This window comes from Perna viridis, chromosome 6 (genome assembly GCF_037379345.1).
Source record: "Perna viridis isolate PV_CMFRI_1.1 ecotype Kerala chromosome 6, ASM3737934v1, whole genome shotgun sequence".
NCBI classification, from domain to species: Eukaryota; Metazoa; Mollusca; class Bivalvia; order Mytilida; family Mytilidae; genus Perna; species Perna viridis.
The window spans coordinates 6,437,212-6,454,310 of NC_142450.1; the positions used below are offsets into that span (position 1 = coordinate 6,437,212).

The window sequence follows — 17,099 nt, forward strand, 5'->3', positions numbered from 1 at the left end:
TCCAACTATAACATGATACTGATACATTACAACAGTTCCTAATTGTCTTGGAATATACAAGCGAGAAATTAGTTCATTATCTGTATCAAATCTCTTCAAGTCCATTGATTACCATTAATTTGTTATTGATTGGTTTTTGCTCTGATTTACTTTTTAATTCATTCATGATTTTAACATTGCCCTTATTTTCGTCTGGCTCTTTTGCATCTCAAAGTCTTCAATAGTTTCTGACCTTTCAGTTACTGTATCTTATTCTAAATTATAACTAGTAAAATGTTTAAGATTACAATCACTTGAACACTAATGATAAGACTTTTTCTCAACTTCCCATCTATATCGTCATCATTCAGTAGTTATTTTGAAAGCAAATTAGCATATGTGTTTCAGTGCCAGCCATGTACTCAATTTTCACTCTTTCATTTTGCATTATACTTTTTCCATAAGATATTTTAAAAGTTTATGATCAGTCTTACTAACAAACTCTGCTCCATTCAATTGATTATCAAATTTACATCAATTATAAAAGATAGCAAATACTTGTTTTCTATATGCTTGGCCATGTTTTATGTTATGTGGTTTATGGGACAAGATGGATACTTTTTTTTCTTTTCATTTTGGTTACAAGATTGAGTTAAGATGGTGCAACTATAAAAGGGGCTCGAATTAAATTTAGCTAATTTTAACATATTTTATAGTCCTTGATGAGCTTAGTAAGAAAAAAAAAAACATAAAACAAAATTTGTTTTTTTTTTTTTTTTTTTTTTTTTGGATTTGCTCACCTCATATGAGTGAATAAACTTATGCGTTTTTGTCTCGAAATACGTACATTTCATGTATGCATTTTCTGTACATTTTGACAATTAACAGCTTCAACTCATGTAAATTTTACTTTTTAATCAGGAAAATATCATTATTTTTAGACACCAATCCCTGGGAATCCAAAGAGCATATTTTTTCTTAAATTTTGAAATGAAGAAGAACTGCATATTCCGAGTATTTTAAGTTGGGGATATTATGATGCATCCGGTTTCCCTCATTAAGAAGAGCAATTTGAACTAATGGAAACGCCAATGTTCATTATTACATATCGACGAATATGGGTTCAGTTTCACCACAAATGTGCATCTGACTATAGACATGCTTGTGTATGTAGCCTTAAGGCAAAGCATCCCATAGATATGAGAACGTTACAATATTTTTATGTTGAATTATCTTTCGAAAATTGAGCTTTACTTTCGCTTTTTGTTTTTAAGTTTAACAATTCTGCCGGGAATGCATAAAGAAACAGATATAGTGTTTCGAGATTTTTTATTAAAGGTAAACTCCTTTCACATCGACATGCTTGTCAATAGAAAGATAACAGCCCCCTATACACAACAGGTTTTTAAACTGTGTACATGAGTGGACCATATCAAGTGAATCCAGGTGTTTGTTTACTATGAAACTATCTGAAGAATTAGTAAAACAAACACATCTAAAGTTCAGTTTTTGATAAAATTAATAACATAAAATTGATGTAACTTATACATACATGTTTTTCTGTAGTCAGAGTGAAATTTTTTGGTGATATTGGGGCCATATTTGTCGAAAGGTAATAATAAACCTGAGTTTGTATATTGTTTTAGTTAATATTTCCTATTATTTTCACGCTGAAATGTTCCATTGTAATCCCGTCATAACCGTGAAAAACGGAAGTTGAAAGCATTTACGGTAATTATTCAGCGTTGATCTGCTTTGATTATTTTCGAGCCATATTAGGGACGAAAAGAGATTGATAACATATGGCCGCCATAATCTGTTAAATAATTCATTCAGATACATGACATAAACCTCAAAATTATCGCTTAATAAGTTAGAGCTTGATATTTTCAGCTGAAGGTTTGTTCTCATGTACAAAATCATAACAGTAGAAGGGATGCGATGCAATTTTTTTGTCGTTCCCTCCGCGGAACTCGAACTCATTAACATCTAAATGAACTGTCCCGTACTACCATACATCGTGTACTAAGTTACAGCCCTAGATTAATCCTACGAGGAGGAATGACCCGGCCAGCGAAAGCTATATTTTTATAAAGCCTACCTGGCCGAGTGGTCTAGGGCGCTGGACTTTATGCAGGCGGTGTTGCCATAGATATCACAGCGGTACGAGTTCGAGTCCCGCGGAGGCAACGGCCAAAAATGTGCAGCACAAATTTGACCGTTCTAACATCGCTGGGAATTATTCAGACCTATATATATTCTGAGACGTTGAATAATATTGATTTGTTGTGACATGCATCATTAATTTGATCCTCTATCCTACATATTAACATCTAAATGAACTGTCCCGTACCACCATACATCGTGTACTAAGTTACATCCCTAGATTAATCCTACGAGGAGGAATGACCGGCCAGCGAAAACTATTTTTTTTTATATAGCCTAGCTGGCCGAGTAGTCTAGGGCGCTGGACTTTGTGCAGGCGGTTTTGCCATAGATGTCACAGCAGTACGAGTTTGAGTCCCGCGGAGGGAACGACAAAAAATTTGCATCGCAAATTTGACAGTTCTAACATCGTTGGGAATTTTTCAGACGTTTCTATTCGTTTATATATCTTCCCTGCATCAATTTGATCCGATGGACCAGTGTAGCAAATAGAGTCGTCACATTCTGAGACGTTGAATATATATATATATATATATATATATATATATATATATATATATATATATTTATAACTACTAAGTTATATAAGTCTAAATATGGTACATTTTGTTCTAATTTGTGCTAAATCTGTCTTGACTTCTCTACATTTGTCTGAAAAATACTTTGATTGTCCTGACCGAGTCTCTTTTTGTCCAAACTAGTCTTAACTAGTCGCGATTATCTTAAAAAATGTCTCAATTAATCTCATCAATATTTACATGATTGTACTATGTTTGATTTGCTTTTTGGACATCTTCAGTTAATCTTGATATTTTTAGGGTCACTTTGCATACCTATTAACAATACTTCAAATAAGGGCTAACCCTCATTTGGAGTAATACCCCTCATATGGTGAGTTGGCAACATCCCTTCGGCTCCTGCGTATGGAGTGTTCATATCACAGCTCATTCGTAATGCCAGAGCTTGCCGAAACTACGCAGACGTTTTGTATTGCGCCAGAACTCTAACAAATAGGCTTCTGGAACAGGGTTATGTTGCTACAAGATTGAAGTCATCACTACAGAAGTTTTATGGTCGTCATCATGAACTCGTGGATCGTTATGGTGTATCCATCAGCACCATGAAAACTGATTTATTCAACGGGTCATAGTTTTCCTTTCCTCGTTTGTCTACCCCGGACTTGACTTTTTATGAGCAACTCGGCGGGTGTTTCTGGAAAAGCAGTAGTATAGAGGATAGTAATATATGCCACATGCCGGGCCAGTCGCACGATATATTGTATATTGTCTGAATAGCGTAAATACTCGTTTACAATTTTCTCTAGTACAATGAAGAAAGTCACACAGGTTTCTAGTATTTTTATCTGGTCCTGTGTACGCAGGACTCCTTAGCGGTGTAAAGATGCACCGAATAGCAATTCGGATTCTTTTTTTAAAATAACTTCGAGGCAGAACCGGAGTATTTAAAAAAAAAGACGGGCTTCAGAGGTTATCACGAGATGGTTTTTAATTATAATCTGCACAATTTTGTTTTAAATTCTACATTTTTCAGTTGTTACTGATTCAATTTCTCTTGCACAATATTGCTTTTTAATTCTAAGGGTATGTAGAATCTCTTATCTACTGAAAATAAATGTGTGTATGCATGCATTGATTCAAATTAGGCAGATTAAATTCTATCTAGATATGTTTCCGAAGTTAGTTATGTCATAGGCAGCGGTGAAACATCATTTTTTTTAATTTAACTATTTTTATTTGACTTCCTTTTCACATTCTTCCATCCAAACTATCCTATTATAAATGTGATGACTTTTCATTCAAAATAATCAACTTTCCCTTCATCTGTGGCAACATCCCTTCAGCACCTGCGTATGGAGTGTTCATATCACAATTCATGCATACGTCATGCCAGAGCTTGCCGTGACTACGCATACTTTTTGTATCGCGCTAGAATTCTAAGAAATAGGCTTCTGGAACAGGGTTATGTTGCTATAAGATTGAAGTAATCACTACAAAAGTTTTACGGCCGTCATCATGAACTCGTGGATCGCTACGGTGTATTCATCTGCGCCATGACAACTGATTTGTTCAACGGTCATAGTTTTCCTTTCTTCTTTCGTCTACCCGGACTTGACTTTTTTTATGAACAACTCGGTGAGTGTTTCTAGAAAAGCAGAGGACGCTTACACTACCGGTGCACCTGGTCCATGCTCCCAGTTTTTAGTGGAGTCCGAGTTTACTTTTGTTACTTTGTATGTATGATTTTAGTTACTCTATGTTCTTTGTTATGTATGTCTGTTTTCCATGTCTGGTCTTTGTCCCTGGATTACATTCTTTTCATTACCGCTATAACCTTGGTTCTCTTGATTACTCTTCCATATCGTAGTATGAATGTTCTTCCCTATAACCTGAATAATTAAGTAACAGTCTCCAAAAAAATCAGGCAAAAGGCAATTCATGCATAAAAGAGGTACAAAAGTTTTATCTTCGAATTCTTAAATTAGGACTGTTTTCTGTTCTTAATTTTAAAAAAATGTTTATTGGTCTATGGTCATGGGAGAATTGCATACATGGAGTTTGTTGAATGATTTTATGTAATGCTTATGTTTGCAACATTTAATAAAATGTTTTCATATTGCTACCTTTTCTTTACTCAAACATGTTCAGTTAAGATGCTATTTACATTAATATTAAGACAACAAATCAAGACACACTAAAAAGTATTGAAATAAGTCGAGAGTTGTTATGATTGTCGAGACTGCATAAAACATAAGTTAGTCGAAACCAGTCAAGACTTGGAATAGGTTATCGAGACAGTTCGAGATTTATTTGAGGCTGGTCGAGACTTCTTTAAGACTGGTTCAAGACTGTTGAGACAGGTTGAGACTGGTGAGAACTTGGTCGAGACAAGTCAAGACAAGTAAGACAAGTTGAGGCTGGGTCAAGACAAGTCGAGACACAGACAAAACGTTTTGTGACTTGATTGCTAATTGTTAGACTCAGTCGAGAAAATCCAAGTATTTTTCAGACATATTTAGAGAAGTTAAGACGGAGTTAGCACAAGTTAGAACAAAATGTACCCTATTCAGGATTATACGTATAACTTAGTAGTGTATATAAATATTTATTTGGTTATTTAGGTAATTACAGCCAGTAGAAAATAATGATGAAACATTTTGTCCTTTCTTTGTTCAAAACAAATTGCATTTCGTTTGCAAAAATGTGGATAGAAACTCTGATATAAACCTTCCTTGAAATTAAACGGTTGTTGTGCGAGGGGGAGGGGGGAAACGCCAATTTCAAAATAGCTCTTATATGATATTAACAAGTATAAACAATGTTAAAGTACATGTAGAATAATTTCCACGAAATACCAAAATATTACAATTTAATTAACAAAAACGCATTTGACTAGCTGAAAGAACAACTTATGTTCTTAAATCTTCATTTTTTTCGCTTAAAAAGAGAGGTGTAATAGTACTTATATAAAAACGAAACACAGACGTGATCTTTTACAGAGTTGTTATATTGCTCATTTCTGTAGTACATGTTGTAGTAAAACAATCGAAAAATCTCTTAATGTTATTCGTGTTTTTGTGACCATTTTTCACACTTTTTCCAGTAAAGCCCTTATCCAAGTACAACCACTGTTCTTCAAAACCGGCTCCAGATGATGGTAGCCATGCTAAATTACCAGCATCAGTTTAATAGGATTGGAAATATCACTTTCAATTTTCCAGTTTTGTTTGAAGGCGTTTTCTAACGCCTTTCAAATTCTGGTGTAAAAAGAATTCTGTGTCATCAATGAATATTTCAGGCAGGCTGTGTTGAACTGTTTCAACAGATTTACCAAAGTAAGAAAATTATGGTAGCATTATGTTCAAAATAGCCGTTGTAATCTGATAGCATTTGTGTAGCTGTTGCAGACAGATTGCAACAATTTAAATACATCAGTATTTTAAGGCGGGACATATTTTGGTACACTGGTGTTAGTAAATCCGTCGTTCGCACTCCGTACACATGGTACAATAACTCAAAAATGCTTCAGCGAATTGTTTGTGAAACTTTGGTGATTTTTCCCTCTATGGATGAGAGCTTCCTTTTGAGATTTCTATAAATTTCAGATTTTTCGGTTTTGAGTTATAGGACTATGTTCATAAACAAGAGGGTCAAAATTTTCTCTGTAGTGGTTTCAACTATCTTTATGCACACTTTTGCCAATAATGTGTAACTAAGGATGTTATATAACTTTTTTAATTGTTAAAGTTTTTTTTTGTTTCATTTTCTGTTTTTACTTTTTTACTATGATTGCACAAAACTACAAAACACTTCAAGCAAGTTTCAAAACCTTTGTTGAATAGTGTTTTGTAGTAATGAATGCTTTCTCTTGATTCTTTATTTATCTTGTGTCAAATATTAAATACTACCAGAATACATAGCTATATTAAGCTTGGATGTTGTGTCCATATTGCCCCATCCCATCTATTCAGGGTTCGACCTGACCTCTGTGGGTGTATCTAGTAGCTCTCCTTGAATAAAGTTTGGGTGTTCTTTCTTGAAATATGCTAAATTATTACAAAGGGCATATACCTTTCCTAACAAAGTAGGAAACTATCCCAATTTGTTTATGAAATTACTCAGTACTGGTAGGTAGAAATCATTTGCATACTGCCCAATTAAAGCAAATGACGCCGTCAAACATCTGTGATCCATTTTAAAGAATGTGTCACTAAAGTTTCACAGTCTGCAATTTCAAATTTTAGTTAATTTTGTGACTTTGGATGCTGATAATTCAATTTTCTTTTCTTGTAGGCTGTTATGTGTGAAAACATATTCTTTCATATAAATCAGCTGCTGCTATTTACTTCTTCAGTATTACAATCTGAAAATGGATATTTGTTACATTTTCTCAAAGTCTGTGATTTTGTGGAGCTATATTCCCTATTAGACATCTTTTTCACCGGGAACTGTACATAGATTATATAATACATTTTTGTATTCGGTTTTTGTTTGTTTATTTATTAATCTGTATTTAAATTTGTTTGTTTTTCGTAGGTTAACTTATATAATTTTTAAGCATGAGAAAGAACCGTTGGTTTCAATGTTGAATACGATAACTTCAAAATATAGACTGTAAAAATAAAGACCTGGAAGGGGATTTTCATGTAAGCAATACAAATACACTACGTGGAGTGTTGGTGTTGTTACTGTCACACTGTCTTGCCCTTTTGCCCCAAAACTTTTTTTAAAAATTTTTAATGATTAACCCGATTTGGCTTCCTTTACACGCGCATCGACCTTTGAGACCCCCCCCCCAATTAATTTTAAGTAATCATAACCTTTATGACAGATTTCAAAATTCTTCTAAATATTACAATATTAATGAGTTCAGTAAACACTACGGCATCATTGGTTGATCCAAATGAATAGTTAAAATCAAATAATCCTTAAAACATGTAAATTTGATTGGAGTACTGGTATTTACTCTACACGTACACTCCCCTATGAATACATATAAATAACTTGTATTGTATAAACAACAAATTAAAATAACATTTTTTATGTATGTTATCAACAACAAACACAAAGTAGATGGTTTTGTATAATTCATGTAATCTTGAAACATAGATTAACAAAGCATCTAAAACATTTCATGGATGAATGTGTCACTGCCAGTACTTTTTATAGATTTATAAGATTTCTTTCATACAGAGGGCATATCTCCTTCTCTAAATGAACAAAGCTATGGCATTTTCATATCAAATTAAACAGGAACTAGGAATTCCAGCTAAATTTATTTAGGAATGCGGCAAACTATATCCCTTAATGCAATCCTTATTTTCTTTATCATGAAGGAGCGTTAAAGTTTTCCCGATTCTTCTTAGTATTATTCCTAACCAGTTTATGCTAACTAATTTTTAGACGTTCAACTAATTTACATATCTACAATATTAAAAAGTTCTTATTTACTACTAAAAACATGTTTAGCTTCCCTAGCATTTTTTTCTTACAAGTATAACATGAAAAAATTCTGGTTATATATCAAGTGTAAGAAAACAGATTATGTGGGAGTTGGATCACTTAAGAAAATTGGCCAGCTTATTACAGATGATAAACAAAAATCTGATGCATTAAATTCCATTCCGTCTTCTCAACACCAAGTAATATTTCAGAATCTGAATTCAGCGATCAAAATTACAGGACAGATGGAAAAACGTATTTTGTTATGAATGATATTAAAATTACAGTCCCAGGCATAACTATGCTCTTACAGAATCTAAACCCATCAAAAGCCTGCGGACCTGATCAGATCAAACCTCGTGTTCTCTAAGAACTAACCATTGATATATCACCAATTCTCTGTCTTATATATAAAAAATCATTAAATACAGGTGACGTACTCTCCGACTGGAAAACAGCACATGTCTCTTCAATTTACAAGAAAGGGTCTAAATATAATCCTGAAAATTATAGACCAATATCCTTGACATGCATTTGCTACAAAATCTTAGAGCATGACATTATGAACCATGCAGATGAAAACGATATTTTATATCCACTTCAACACGGCTTTCGACGACAAAGATCTTGTGAAACACAACATTTAGAATTTATTGATGATGTAACTAAAAACCTTGAAAACTCTTTCCAGAAGGATGTATTAATTATGGATTTCAGTAAGGCATTTGATAAAGTCAGTCACAATTTACTCACTTTCAAACTTAAGAACTATGGTATACGAGGCAAAATTAATAAATGGATACATAGCTTCCTATCAAATCGTGCTGAAGCAGTCGTCCTTGAAGGTGTAACATCTGGCTATGTTGACGTTCAGTCAGAGGTACCACAAGGTTCTGTACTGGGACCCAGGCTATTTTTATTTTATATTGATGATATGCCATTAGGCCTAAATTCCATAATACGTCTATCCGCCGATGACACCCTTAGCCTATCTAGCAGTTAAATCTAATGGTGATTGTAAATCATTATAAAATGACTTAGGAAAACTTGGAGAATGGGAACAAAAATGGCACATGGCATTCCATCCCGACAAATGGTTCTCTCGATCTCCAGTAACAAAAACCTTGTCAAATATACCTACACATTACATGGCCATACATTAGAACATGTCGATAAAGCTAAATAACTTGCTTGGCATTACAATCCAATCTGACCTTAAATGGCATAGTCACGTAAACAACGTATGCAATAAAGCCTCCAATATATTAAGCTTCCTGAAAAGAAATCTTAATATCAGTTCCACCAAGGTAAAGGGGCAGGCATATAAATCGCTAGTCAGACCATCACTGGAATATGCATGCTCTATTTGGGATCCATACACTATGGATGACATAAATAAAATAGAAATGGTTCAAAGGCGTGCAGCTAGGTTTGTGACAAACAGATATCACAATACATCTAGTGTCTCCAACATGATACAACATTTAAATTGGAGAAGCCTAGCTCATAGAAGATCCGAAACAAGATTAATAATGTTATACAGAATCAATTATTCTCTAGTTGCCATCACGAAGACAGACCGATTAATTCAACCTCTCAGTCATTCCCGACACATACACTCATTATCCTTCCAAATTCCGCAGTGTCAGTTACAAGTCAGACAATAATCTTTCCTCCCAAGAACCATTAAATTATGGAACAGCAAACCAATGAACATTGTTATGAGTGACTCAGTCGAGTCATTCAGAACAACCAAGTCAACTTACATCTACAGTCATTAAACATCCACCAATGTATGTAATTTTAAACTCACTCTTATTGTTTTTTTTTTTTGTTTTTTTTGTTTGTTTGTTTGTTTGTTTTTATTTTTAATTCACTCCTATGGTTAATGTTTAAATTCACTAGTTTAATTTAATTTGGAATTTGTAAATAACATGCGCAGAGAAAAGTGACATTTTCTTCAGCGTGTTGAAGTTGGTTAGGAGATTGTAGAAGTAGTATATGTATAGTTCGCTTTTGAAATTTCATTTTCTTCAAACTTACTTTTTTTATTTATACCTAAAGCTTCTTGAAAATTTCTTCGACTTCTTTCACAATCTTTTACCAAATATTTGAACAATTTCGTTAGGTTTTTCTGTTTTACGTTAAGTGGTGTACACCTTATATCAATCATGTCCCCATTCACACGGAACACGAAACAAAATGAACGTGCAAGGAATTGACACGGTTTACAGTACACGGAAACACATGGTACAATGAAAACACACGGTGCACAGTAAGAAAATCGAAACAAAATTTTGTTTTGAGTATGTTTTTTTAACATATTTTACAGTGCATGTAGGTTGTATAAACTCAATCCGTTTGATCCCCTTCTCAGAAATCATATGGTGTTTACATATCACAATTGGTCAGGTTTGCTCGTATTTGTAACAATGTATTGAATTTTAAAGAAAATAATCTGTATATAACTGATAAATTACTACATCACAAGCTCGTGAAAATGTTCACAATTTGTTTTAATCGATTCAAGAAACTCATTCCAAAAATACAGATGTACTTGTAAAGGATAAAGGATATAAAGGGGCAACCTTTTTGCTGTTTCTGTGTATAATAATGTTTTGAGTTACGACTAGCCGAAACATTTACTGAATCGGCCATTTCCTACTTAAAATTCATTATCCGTCGTTAAGAGTCGTCAAGAGCAATTTCAGTAGATTCAGTAGCTTCATTCAACATTAAACCAGTACTGTTAAGAGTGTTTAGTATTTTCTGTCAACGGAAAACAAGTATATGTCTAGTATTATTATGTAGACGAATTTTTAATAGTCTCAAATTATATTTATACTAGAATTTGACAATAAATCAGATTGATTTACCTCCTTTAAATTAGATTTATTTGTAAGTATAATTTAAAGTGTAGTAACTAAGATTTTTTTAACATTTGTTTCTTTAATTATCAATGTTGGGTCTCTCATGGACGGTTCCATTTGGTGGGCTTTTAAAATTAGACCTAGTAGTGTTGGTTGTATCATCAATCAATCCAGGTACACAGGTAACGATCAAAACATTACCAAATTTCTTTATCAAATCGACTGACACCTGCTTTGACAAGTCAAAAAGTTTATAGTAATCGGGATTTTCTAACACCGTTCAAAATGAAAAATTAATTACCGGTAAATAATTCAGACCAAGATTGTCATTTTATTGTTTGAATGTGAGTACTTTCACTAAATATAATATAATTCCAATGATTTATAGAATAATTATAATAGGTCGAAGCCTAAGGGAATTTATGTCGAAATGTACAATCCGATACGAAATCTACTGTAATATTTTAATGAATGACAAAATTTTTAATAAACGACTTTTTCGGACATCGGTCTTTAAGGGCGTTGAATATGATGGTTGAATCGTATTTTCACCTTTTACAGATTAACAATAATAAGTATGTGCATTTGTATTATTTATGAAATACAACAGAAACATGGAATATAAATCCTTTTTATACATTGTCATTTTTTTTACTACATTCTGTATACTGAGCAAAACGTACACGGTACACGGCATGCACACAGAACACGGTATAGGGGATGCACATGGAACCCAGAACACGGACATTGTGTCAAACGGTACACAGAATGTGGGAATTTTGATTGATTCAGGAAGTGTTGGTTACAAAAATTGTCTTCATTCTTGAAATCGTCTTTAATTTTTGTTTTATTTGTTTGAAAATAAGTTGAACAACTCTTTTTGCATGAAATGCAGCTTTAATATTTCGGTTATCCATTAGTAACAAACAAAGGTCGACTTAAATAATTTACATGCACTTTACTGCTTCCTGGCTTAGCTGTCTCATTTTCATCGGATGATCCGATGATCACTTCGAACACAATTCTCAACTTTAAATTATCAAACGGCAATACAGACAATATAGAGTTGCACATCATATTGTTTTTAAGAGTAATCAAGGGAACCAAGGTTATAGCGGTAATCAAAAGAATGTAATCCAGGGACAAGGACCGGACATGGAAAACAAAGAACATATAGTAACTAAAATCATACATACAAAGTAACAAAAGCAAATGAGCAACGCGGACTCTACCAAAAACTGGGAGCATGGACGAGGTGCACCGGTAGGGTAAGCGTCCTCTGCTTTTCTGTAGTGATGACATCAATCTTGTAGCAACATAACCCTGTTCAGGAAGCCTATTTGTTAGAGTTTTAGCGCGATACAAAAAGTATGCGTAGTTTCGGCAAGCTCTGGCATAACGTATGACTTGTGATATGAACACTCCATACGCAGGTCCTGAAGGGATGTTGCCACAGATGAAAGGAAAGTTAACAATTTTGAATGAAATGTCGTCACGTTCGTAGTAAGGTTTGGTCAATAGTTTTCCTTTACCATCGATTTCTAACTGTAGGTCAGGATATGAGGCCGACTTCACAGTGTCTGTAGTATCCTTTATCCTTTATTATAAGAGTTTAATGAAGTTTCAGTAATTTATTATGTTATAGATAATAATAATTTATTAAACCCGTCATAAATAAATACAGACAAATAATATAGAAGTGAGGAGTATACATTAAAGACATATAAGTACATATCGATAGTAATTAAATAATTGTCTTTTTTTATATTTACGTAATGCAAGCAATTTTAGAATTTTTTAAACTAAAACTAGTTCCACTTACGTAAATGCTTATATTGCAATATATTAAAAATTATCCAAGTACTTACTTCGTTTGACAGTAAACCAGTCTGCTGGATTACGAAATTGTAAAAAATTTACATAACTTTTTGATGATCGTATAGATTTGAATAGATATGAAATATTGATAATGAATTGTTTATACATATCAGCACTTATCCTTCATTTATCTATAGAAGATCCAAACGAAAGTAAATGAAAAATAATGCATCGAATAATTACATAGTGCAGTTTTGTAACGATTATGTCACAGTACTTTTCGGTCCCATTGTAAGAAAATTCCGGAATATTTCGAACGGTTCACTTGTTTGGCTATAGGTTGTGTCATTCATGCCTCTTTGTTGTTGTAATCACAGCAATTTTGTCTATGGACTAATTAAAGTTGTGTGTTTGTAATATTGGTTTCCGGTAAAGCGATAAACCTATATATGTAAGACCTGCTACCTCAATCCGAATGTAATCGTCTTCGTTGGATCCGGCTTGTGCAGTAATTTCCCTCATTTGCATGTTTGCTATTTCCTTTTTTTTCTATTTCGAAGAAATGGATCAAAGTTTTACAATCAAAGTTCCTTCTAACGTATCGATAGACGTATTAGATTTTCTGCAATTGAAAGGCTTACAATGTGGAAACGTCACTGGCGACTATTATCGGCTTGGACATTTAGACCAGCTTCCAGATAAATGTTTTGATAAAGTTAGTATTATATGGTAGAAATGAAAATATATATATAACGTGAATGCTACACATAAACAAACTGTTTTACCTTCATTACATTAAATTAATGAAATTAATCATAATCAATATCAGTATGTCCAATACCTAATATAGGTAGTTATACAGTTGTATAATATTCTATACTTCTTTATATAGTGAATAACTTATAATACATTACAATGTCTAAAAGAAACTGGGTTGTTGAAATGTAAGTATTACAAAAAAGGTTTCCAACATTATTGATTATTACTTTACATTTTTTGGCAGTGAAATATTTGAACGCATGCAAATAACTTCTGTACATTCTGATAAAGTTATTTCCTGTGATTATAAAAATATAAATTCGAACTTGCCTATACTTTTACTATTTGGATAAAAGTGATGCTCATATAATGCTTATGTTTCAACATAATGATACAACTTTTTGTTGAAGGTATTTTTCTACTTTTCATCGGGTTGGATATACTTTTCACCTTCGATTCTTCATGGTAAATCCCAGTGCAGTGTCAGTTATAGCAATATAGATACTTCAGCAAATAATTACCGGTGCTTGATAAGGTACACTCAACGTTGACATGTCGTACTATAAGTACAGCGAAACCTGTGTAAGGAGATATGCTTCTGTGTCTAAAAAATAACAAGTATTTCAAACGGTTGTAAAATATTTCTAGCATATACAATATGAGTAGAAAAATGGATGCGCCAACTTTGATTTGATAACTTTCATGATATTGTTTTTTACTTATCTGCATAATTTTCATCATTTGGAAAAATACTTAAGTTTTTCCATGGTTAACGTATATGACACTGTGCGAAGCGCTAGTTTAAAAAAAAGAAAAGTTCAACTGATTTTCATAATATTAACACAAAAGTATTGGTTAAGATTACTTTGCATAATCCAGTGCAATGTAGGTTTGTTTGAACTGGTTGATTTTTTTTATATCTTGAGTTTTACTTAAAACTACTACGTTGTCGGTTAAAAATAATTGCGTTAATTTGATTAAGATAGGTTTGACCATTGAGGTTGGTCTTTCTGCGAATTGTATATGCCAGTCGCAATACCTGACGACTTTATTTTTCTGTTTGTTGTACTTTTCACAAAAAAAGACTAAGGATAAAGTTGTAACCGTGGTGTTCGTAAGCTGGCTAATCGACTATGATTTCTACTAAAAATTAAATGCAAAAAGTTCGTTACTTATTCTCCCCGTCTGTACACAACCCGTTTATCTTTTATTGGATTGTAGTTTTTTGTATCCAACCGCATTCATATTGATTAAGTATAAACATGTCCTTTGTCTGAGTGTTCACTTTTGAAATTGATATTCAAATTATTTAAGAGAATAACACAATTAGCAAACTAAATTTGTAATTTGTCTATTTTTTCAACAGTCAATATGGGTTTCAACTAGTAGTCACAGCACAAAATACGTTCATTGGTGGAGTATACAGCAAAGCAAACAGTTTGGGATTCATGACAAAAAAAGCAGGAGTTGACTTGAATATTGATAACGGTGAGTGACGGGTAGAAATCTTGATCAAAACTCATTTATATAAGCATATTGCTAGATATCTTCATGTTTAATCAATCCCATAATACCATACTTATTACAAATAAATATCGTGGTACATTGTGCATTGACGATTAGACATTCACGAGCCCATTCCTTATCTACGAGATCTTTAACAGGTGTGACAAAAACAATCTATCTTTTGAACCATTTCCACGTCCGCATGTCGATATGAAACAGATTTTTGTAAATTATTTAAAATTCAAACTCCACCGCAATGTCCCCGAATATTTATTTGACGCCAACATTTTTTTTAAATTATTTTATCTTTTGCTTATGGTTTATGAGGAATTTAATAAACGGATTGTGTTTTTTGTTCATTAACTGGTGTTTTTAGAGGTGTACATAAGTATGCATGGAAAGAGGGTGGTCTTTGGGAAATTTTCTAAAATTCGAACTCTGTCATCTTTTCATGGAAATCTCTTAAAAATTCATGAATAAATGTTTCCTTTGTTTTAAAAGTATACGTATAACAAATATTAATTGAACTGGCTTCAGTTTCACAAAAAGTAGTAAGTGTAAAATTGATCGTTAGTCATGACGTAACAATGCTATTTTCTGTTATGACGTCATTACTTACGATCAACTTTACACTTTCGACTTTTTCTGAAACTGACACCTGGTCATTTGATGACACGTTTGCCCGAATGAGCAAAATCAAATACGACAAACAACGAGAAAACTGAAAACTTAAATCATGCAATAAAATTTTGCCGGTGCACCTGGTACGTGCTCCCAGTTTTTAGTGGAGTCCGAGTTGCTCATTTGTTTGTGCTACTTTGTATGCATGATTTTAGTTACTTTATGATCTTTGTTGTGTATGTCTGTTTTCATGTTTTTAATATCTGGTCTTTGTCCCTGGATTACATTCTTTTGATTACCGCTACAATTTTTGTTCCCTTTATTACTCTTTGATAAAGTAACTAGATTTTCTGGCAATAAGTCACTATTTTCGATCTGTAAAACTTTTGAACACCTAACGACTCCCGATCGAATCACATATGTTTCGACGTTGTTTGTTCTATTTTAAAATTTTACACAAATTTGAAAAGTTACATATTTTTAAATAATACAGAAGATACATTCATTGTTCCGATTTCTAATCAAGTTGCATTTTAATAAAAATTCTGGTTTTCAATGAATAGATCATCAGTTATTTAACATACCATAACCGCGATCACATAGGTCATCGATCCGTCAAATATTTGCGAGGATTGATATTGGGACTTGGTTCCAGATCATCTATCCGATTTCTATCCGTTTCTTCCATAAACATTCCGGGAGAACCATCTAAAGGAAAACTTTTGACTAAACTTTACGACAAACGTGATGACTTTTCATTCAGAATTGTCAAATTTCCTTTCATCTGTGAACAACATCCCTTCCGCACCTGCGTATGGAGTTTTCATATCACAACTCATATGTTATGCCAAAGCATGCCGTAACTGCGAAGACTTTTTGTATCGCGCTAGGACTCTTACAGTTAGGATTCTAGAACAGGGTTATGTTGCTACAAGATTGAAGTCATCGCTACAGACGTTTTGTTCATCGTGTCATCGTTTTTCTTTCCTCTTTCCTCTACCCCGTACTTGACTTTTTATGAGCAACTCGGCGGGTGTTTCTAGGTCGCTTACCTTACCGGTGCACCTGGTCTATGCTAATTTTTAGTGGAGTCGGAAATGCTCATTTGCTTTTTTAATATGTATGTATTGGTTACTTAATGTTTGTTGTGTATGTTTTCTATGATTGGTCTTTGCCCCAGGTTTATTTTTTTTATTTCCGCCAGAACCTTGGTATCCTTGATCACTCTTTGTTTGTGTGGACATATCATATCATTTTTTGCTGAATATGTAATATGAACAATTAACGTTTTGTAAGTAGTAAGAATGTATGTGAGATTGTTTTTTTTTTTTTTGTTTTTTTTTTTTGATTTTTTTGTTTGTTTTTTGTTTTGTTTTTGTTTTTGTTTTTGTTTTTTTTTTTTGTGAATATAAATATATTT

At 33.0% G+C, this 17,099-nt stretch overlaps 1 protein-coding gene across 3 annotated transcripts in view; it reads left to right on the forward strand.

The window, feature by feature from the left end:
• Nucleotides 1-17,099, forward strand: part of LOC148613366 (contactin-5-like) — a 46,024-nt gene that overhangs the window by 13,202 nt on the left and 15,723 nt on the right. For all 3 annotated transcript variants that reach the window (XM_088586774.1, XM_088586776.1, XM_088586775.1), the window contains exons 3-5: nucleotides 13,354-13,508; nucleotides 13,963-14,087; nucleotides 14,919-15,040. In XM_088586774.1, coding sequence (XP_088442900.1) covers nucleotides 13,354-13,508; nucleotides 13,963-14,087; nucleotides 14,919-15,040 — 402 coding nt within the window. The remainder of the gene's footprint in view (nucleotides 1-13,353; nucleotides 13,509-13,962; nucleotides 14,088-14,918; nucleotides 15,041-17,099) is intronic.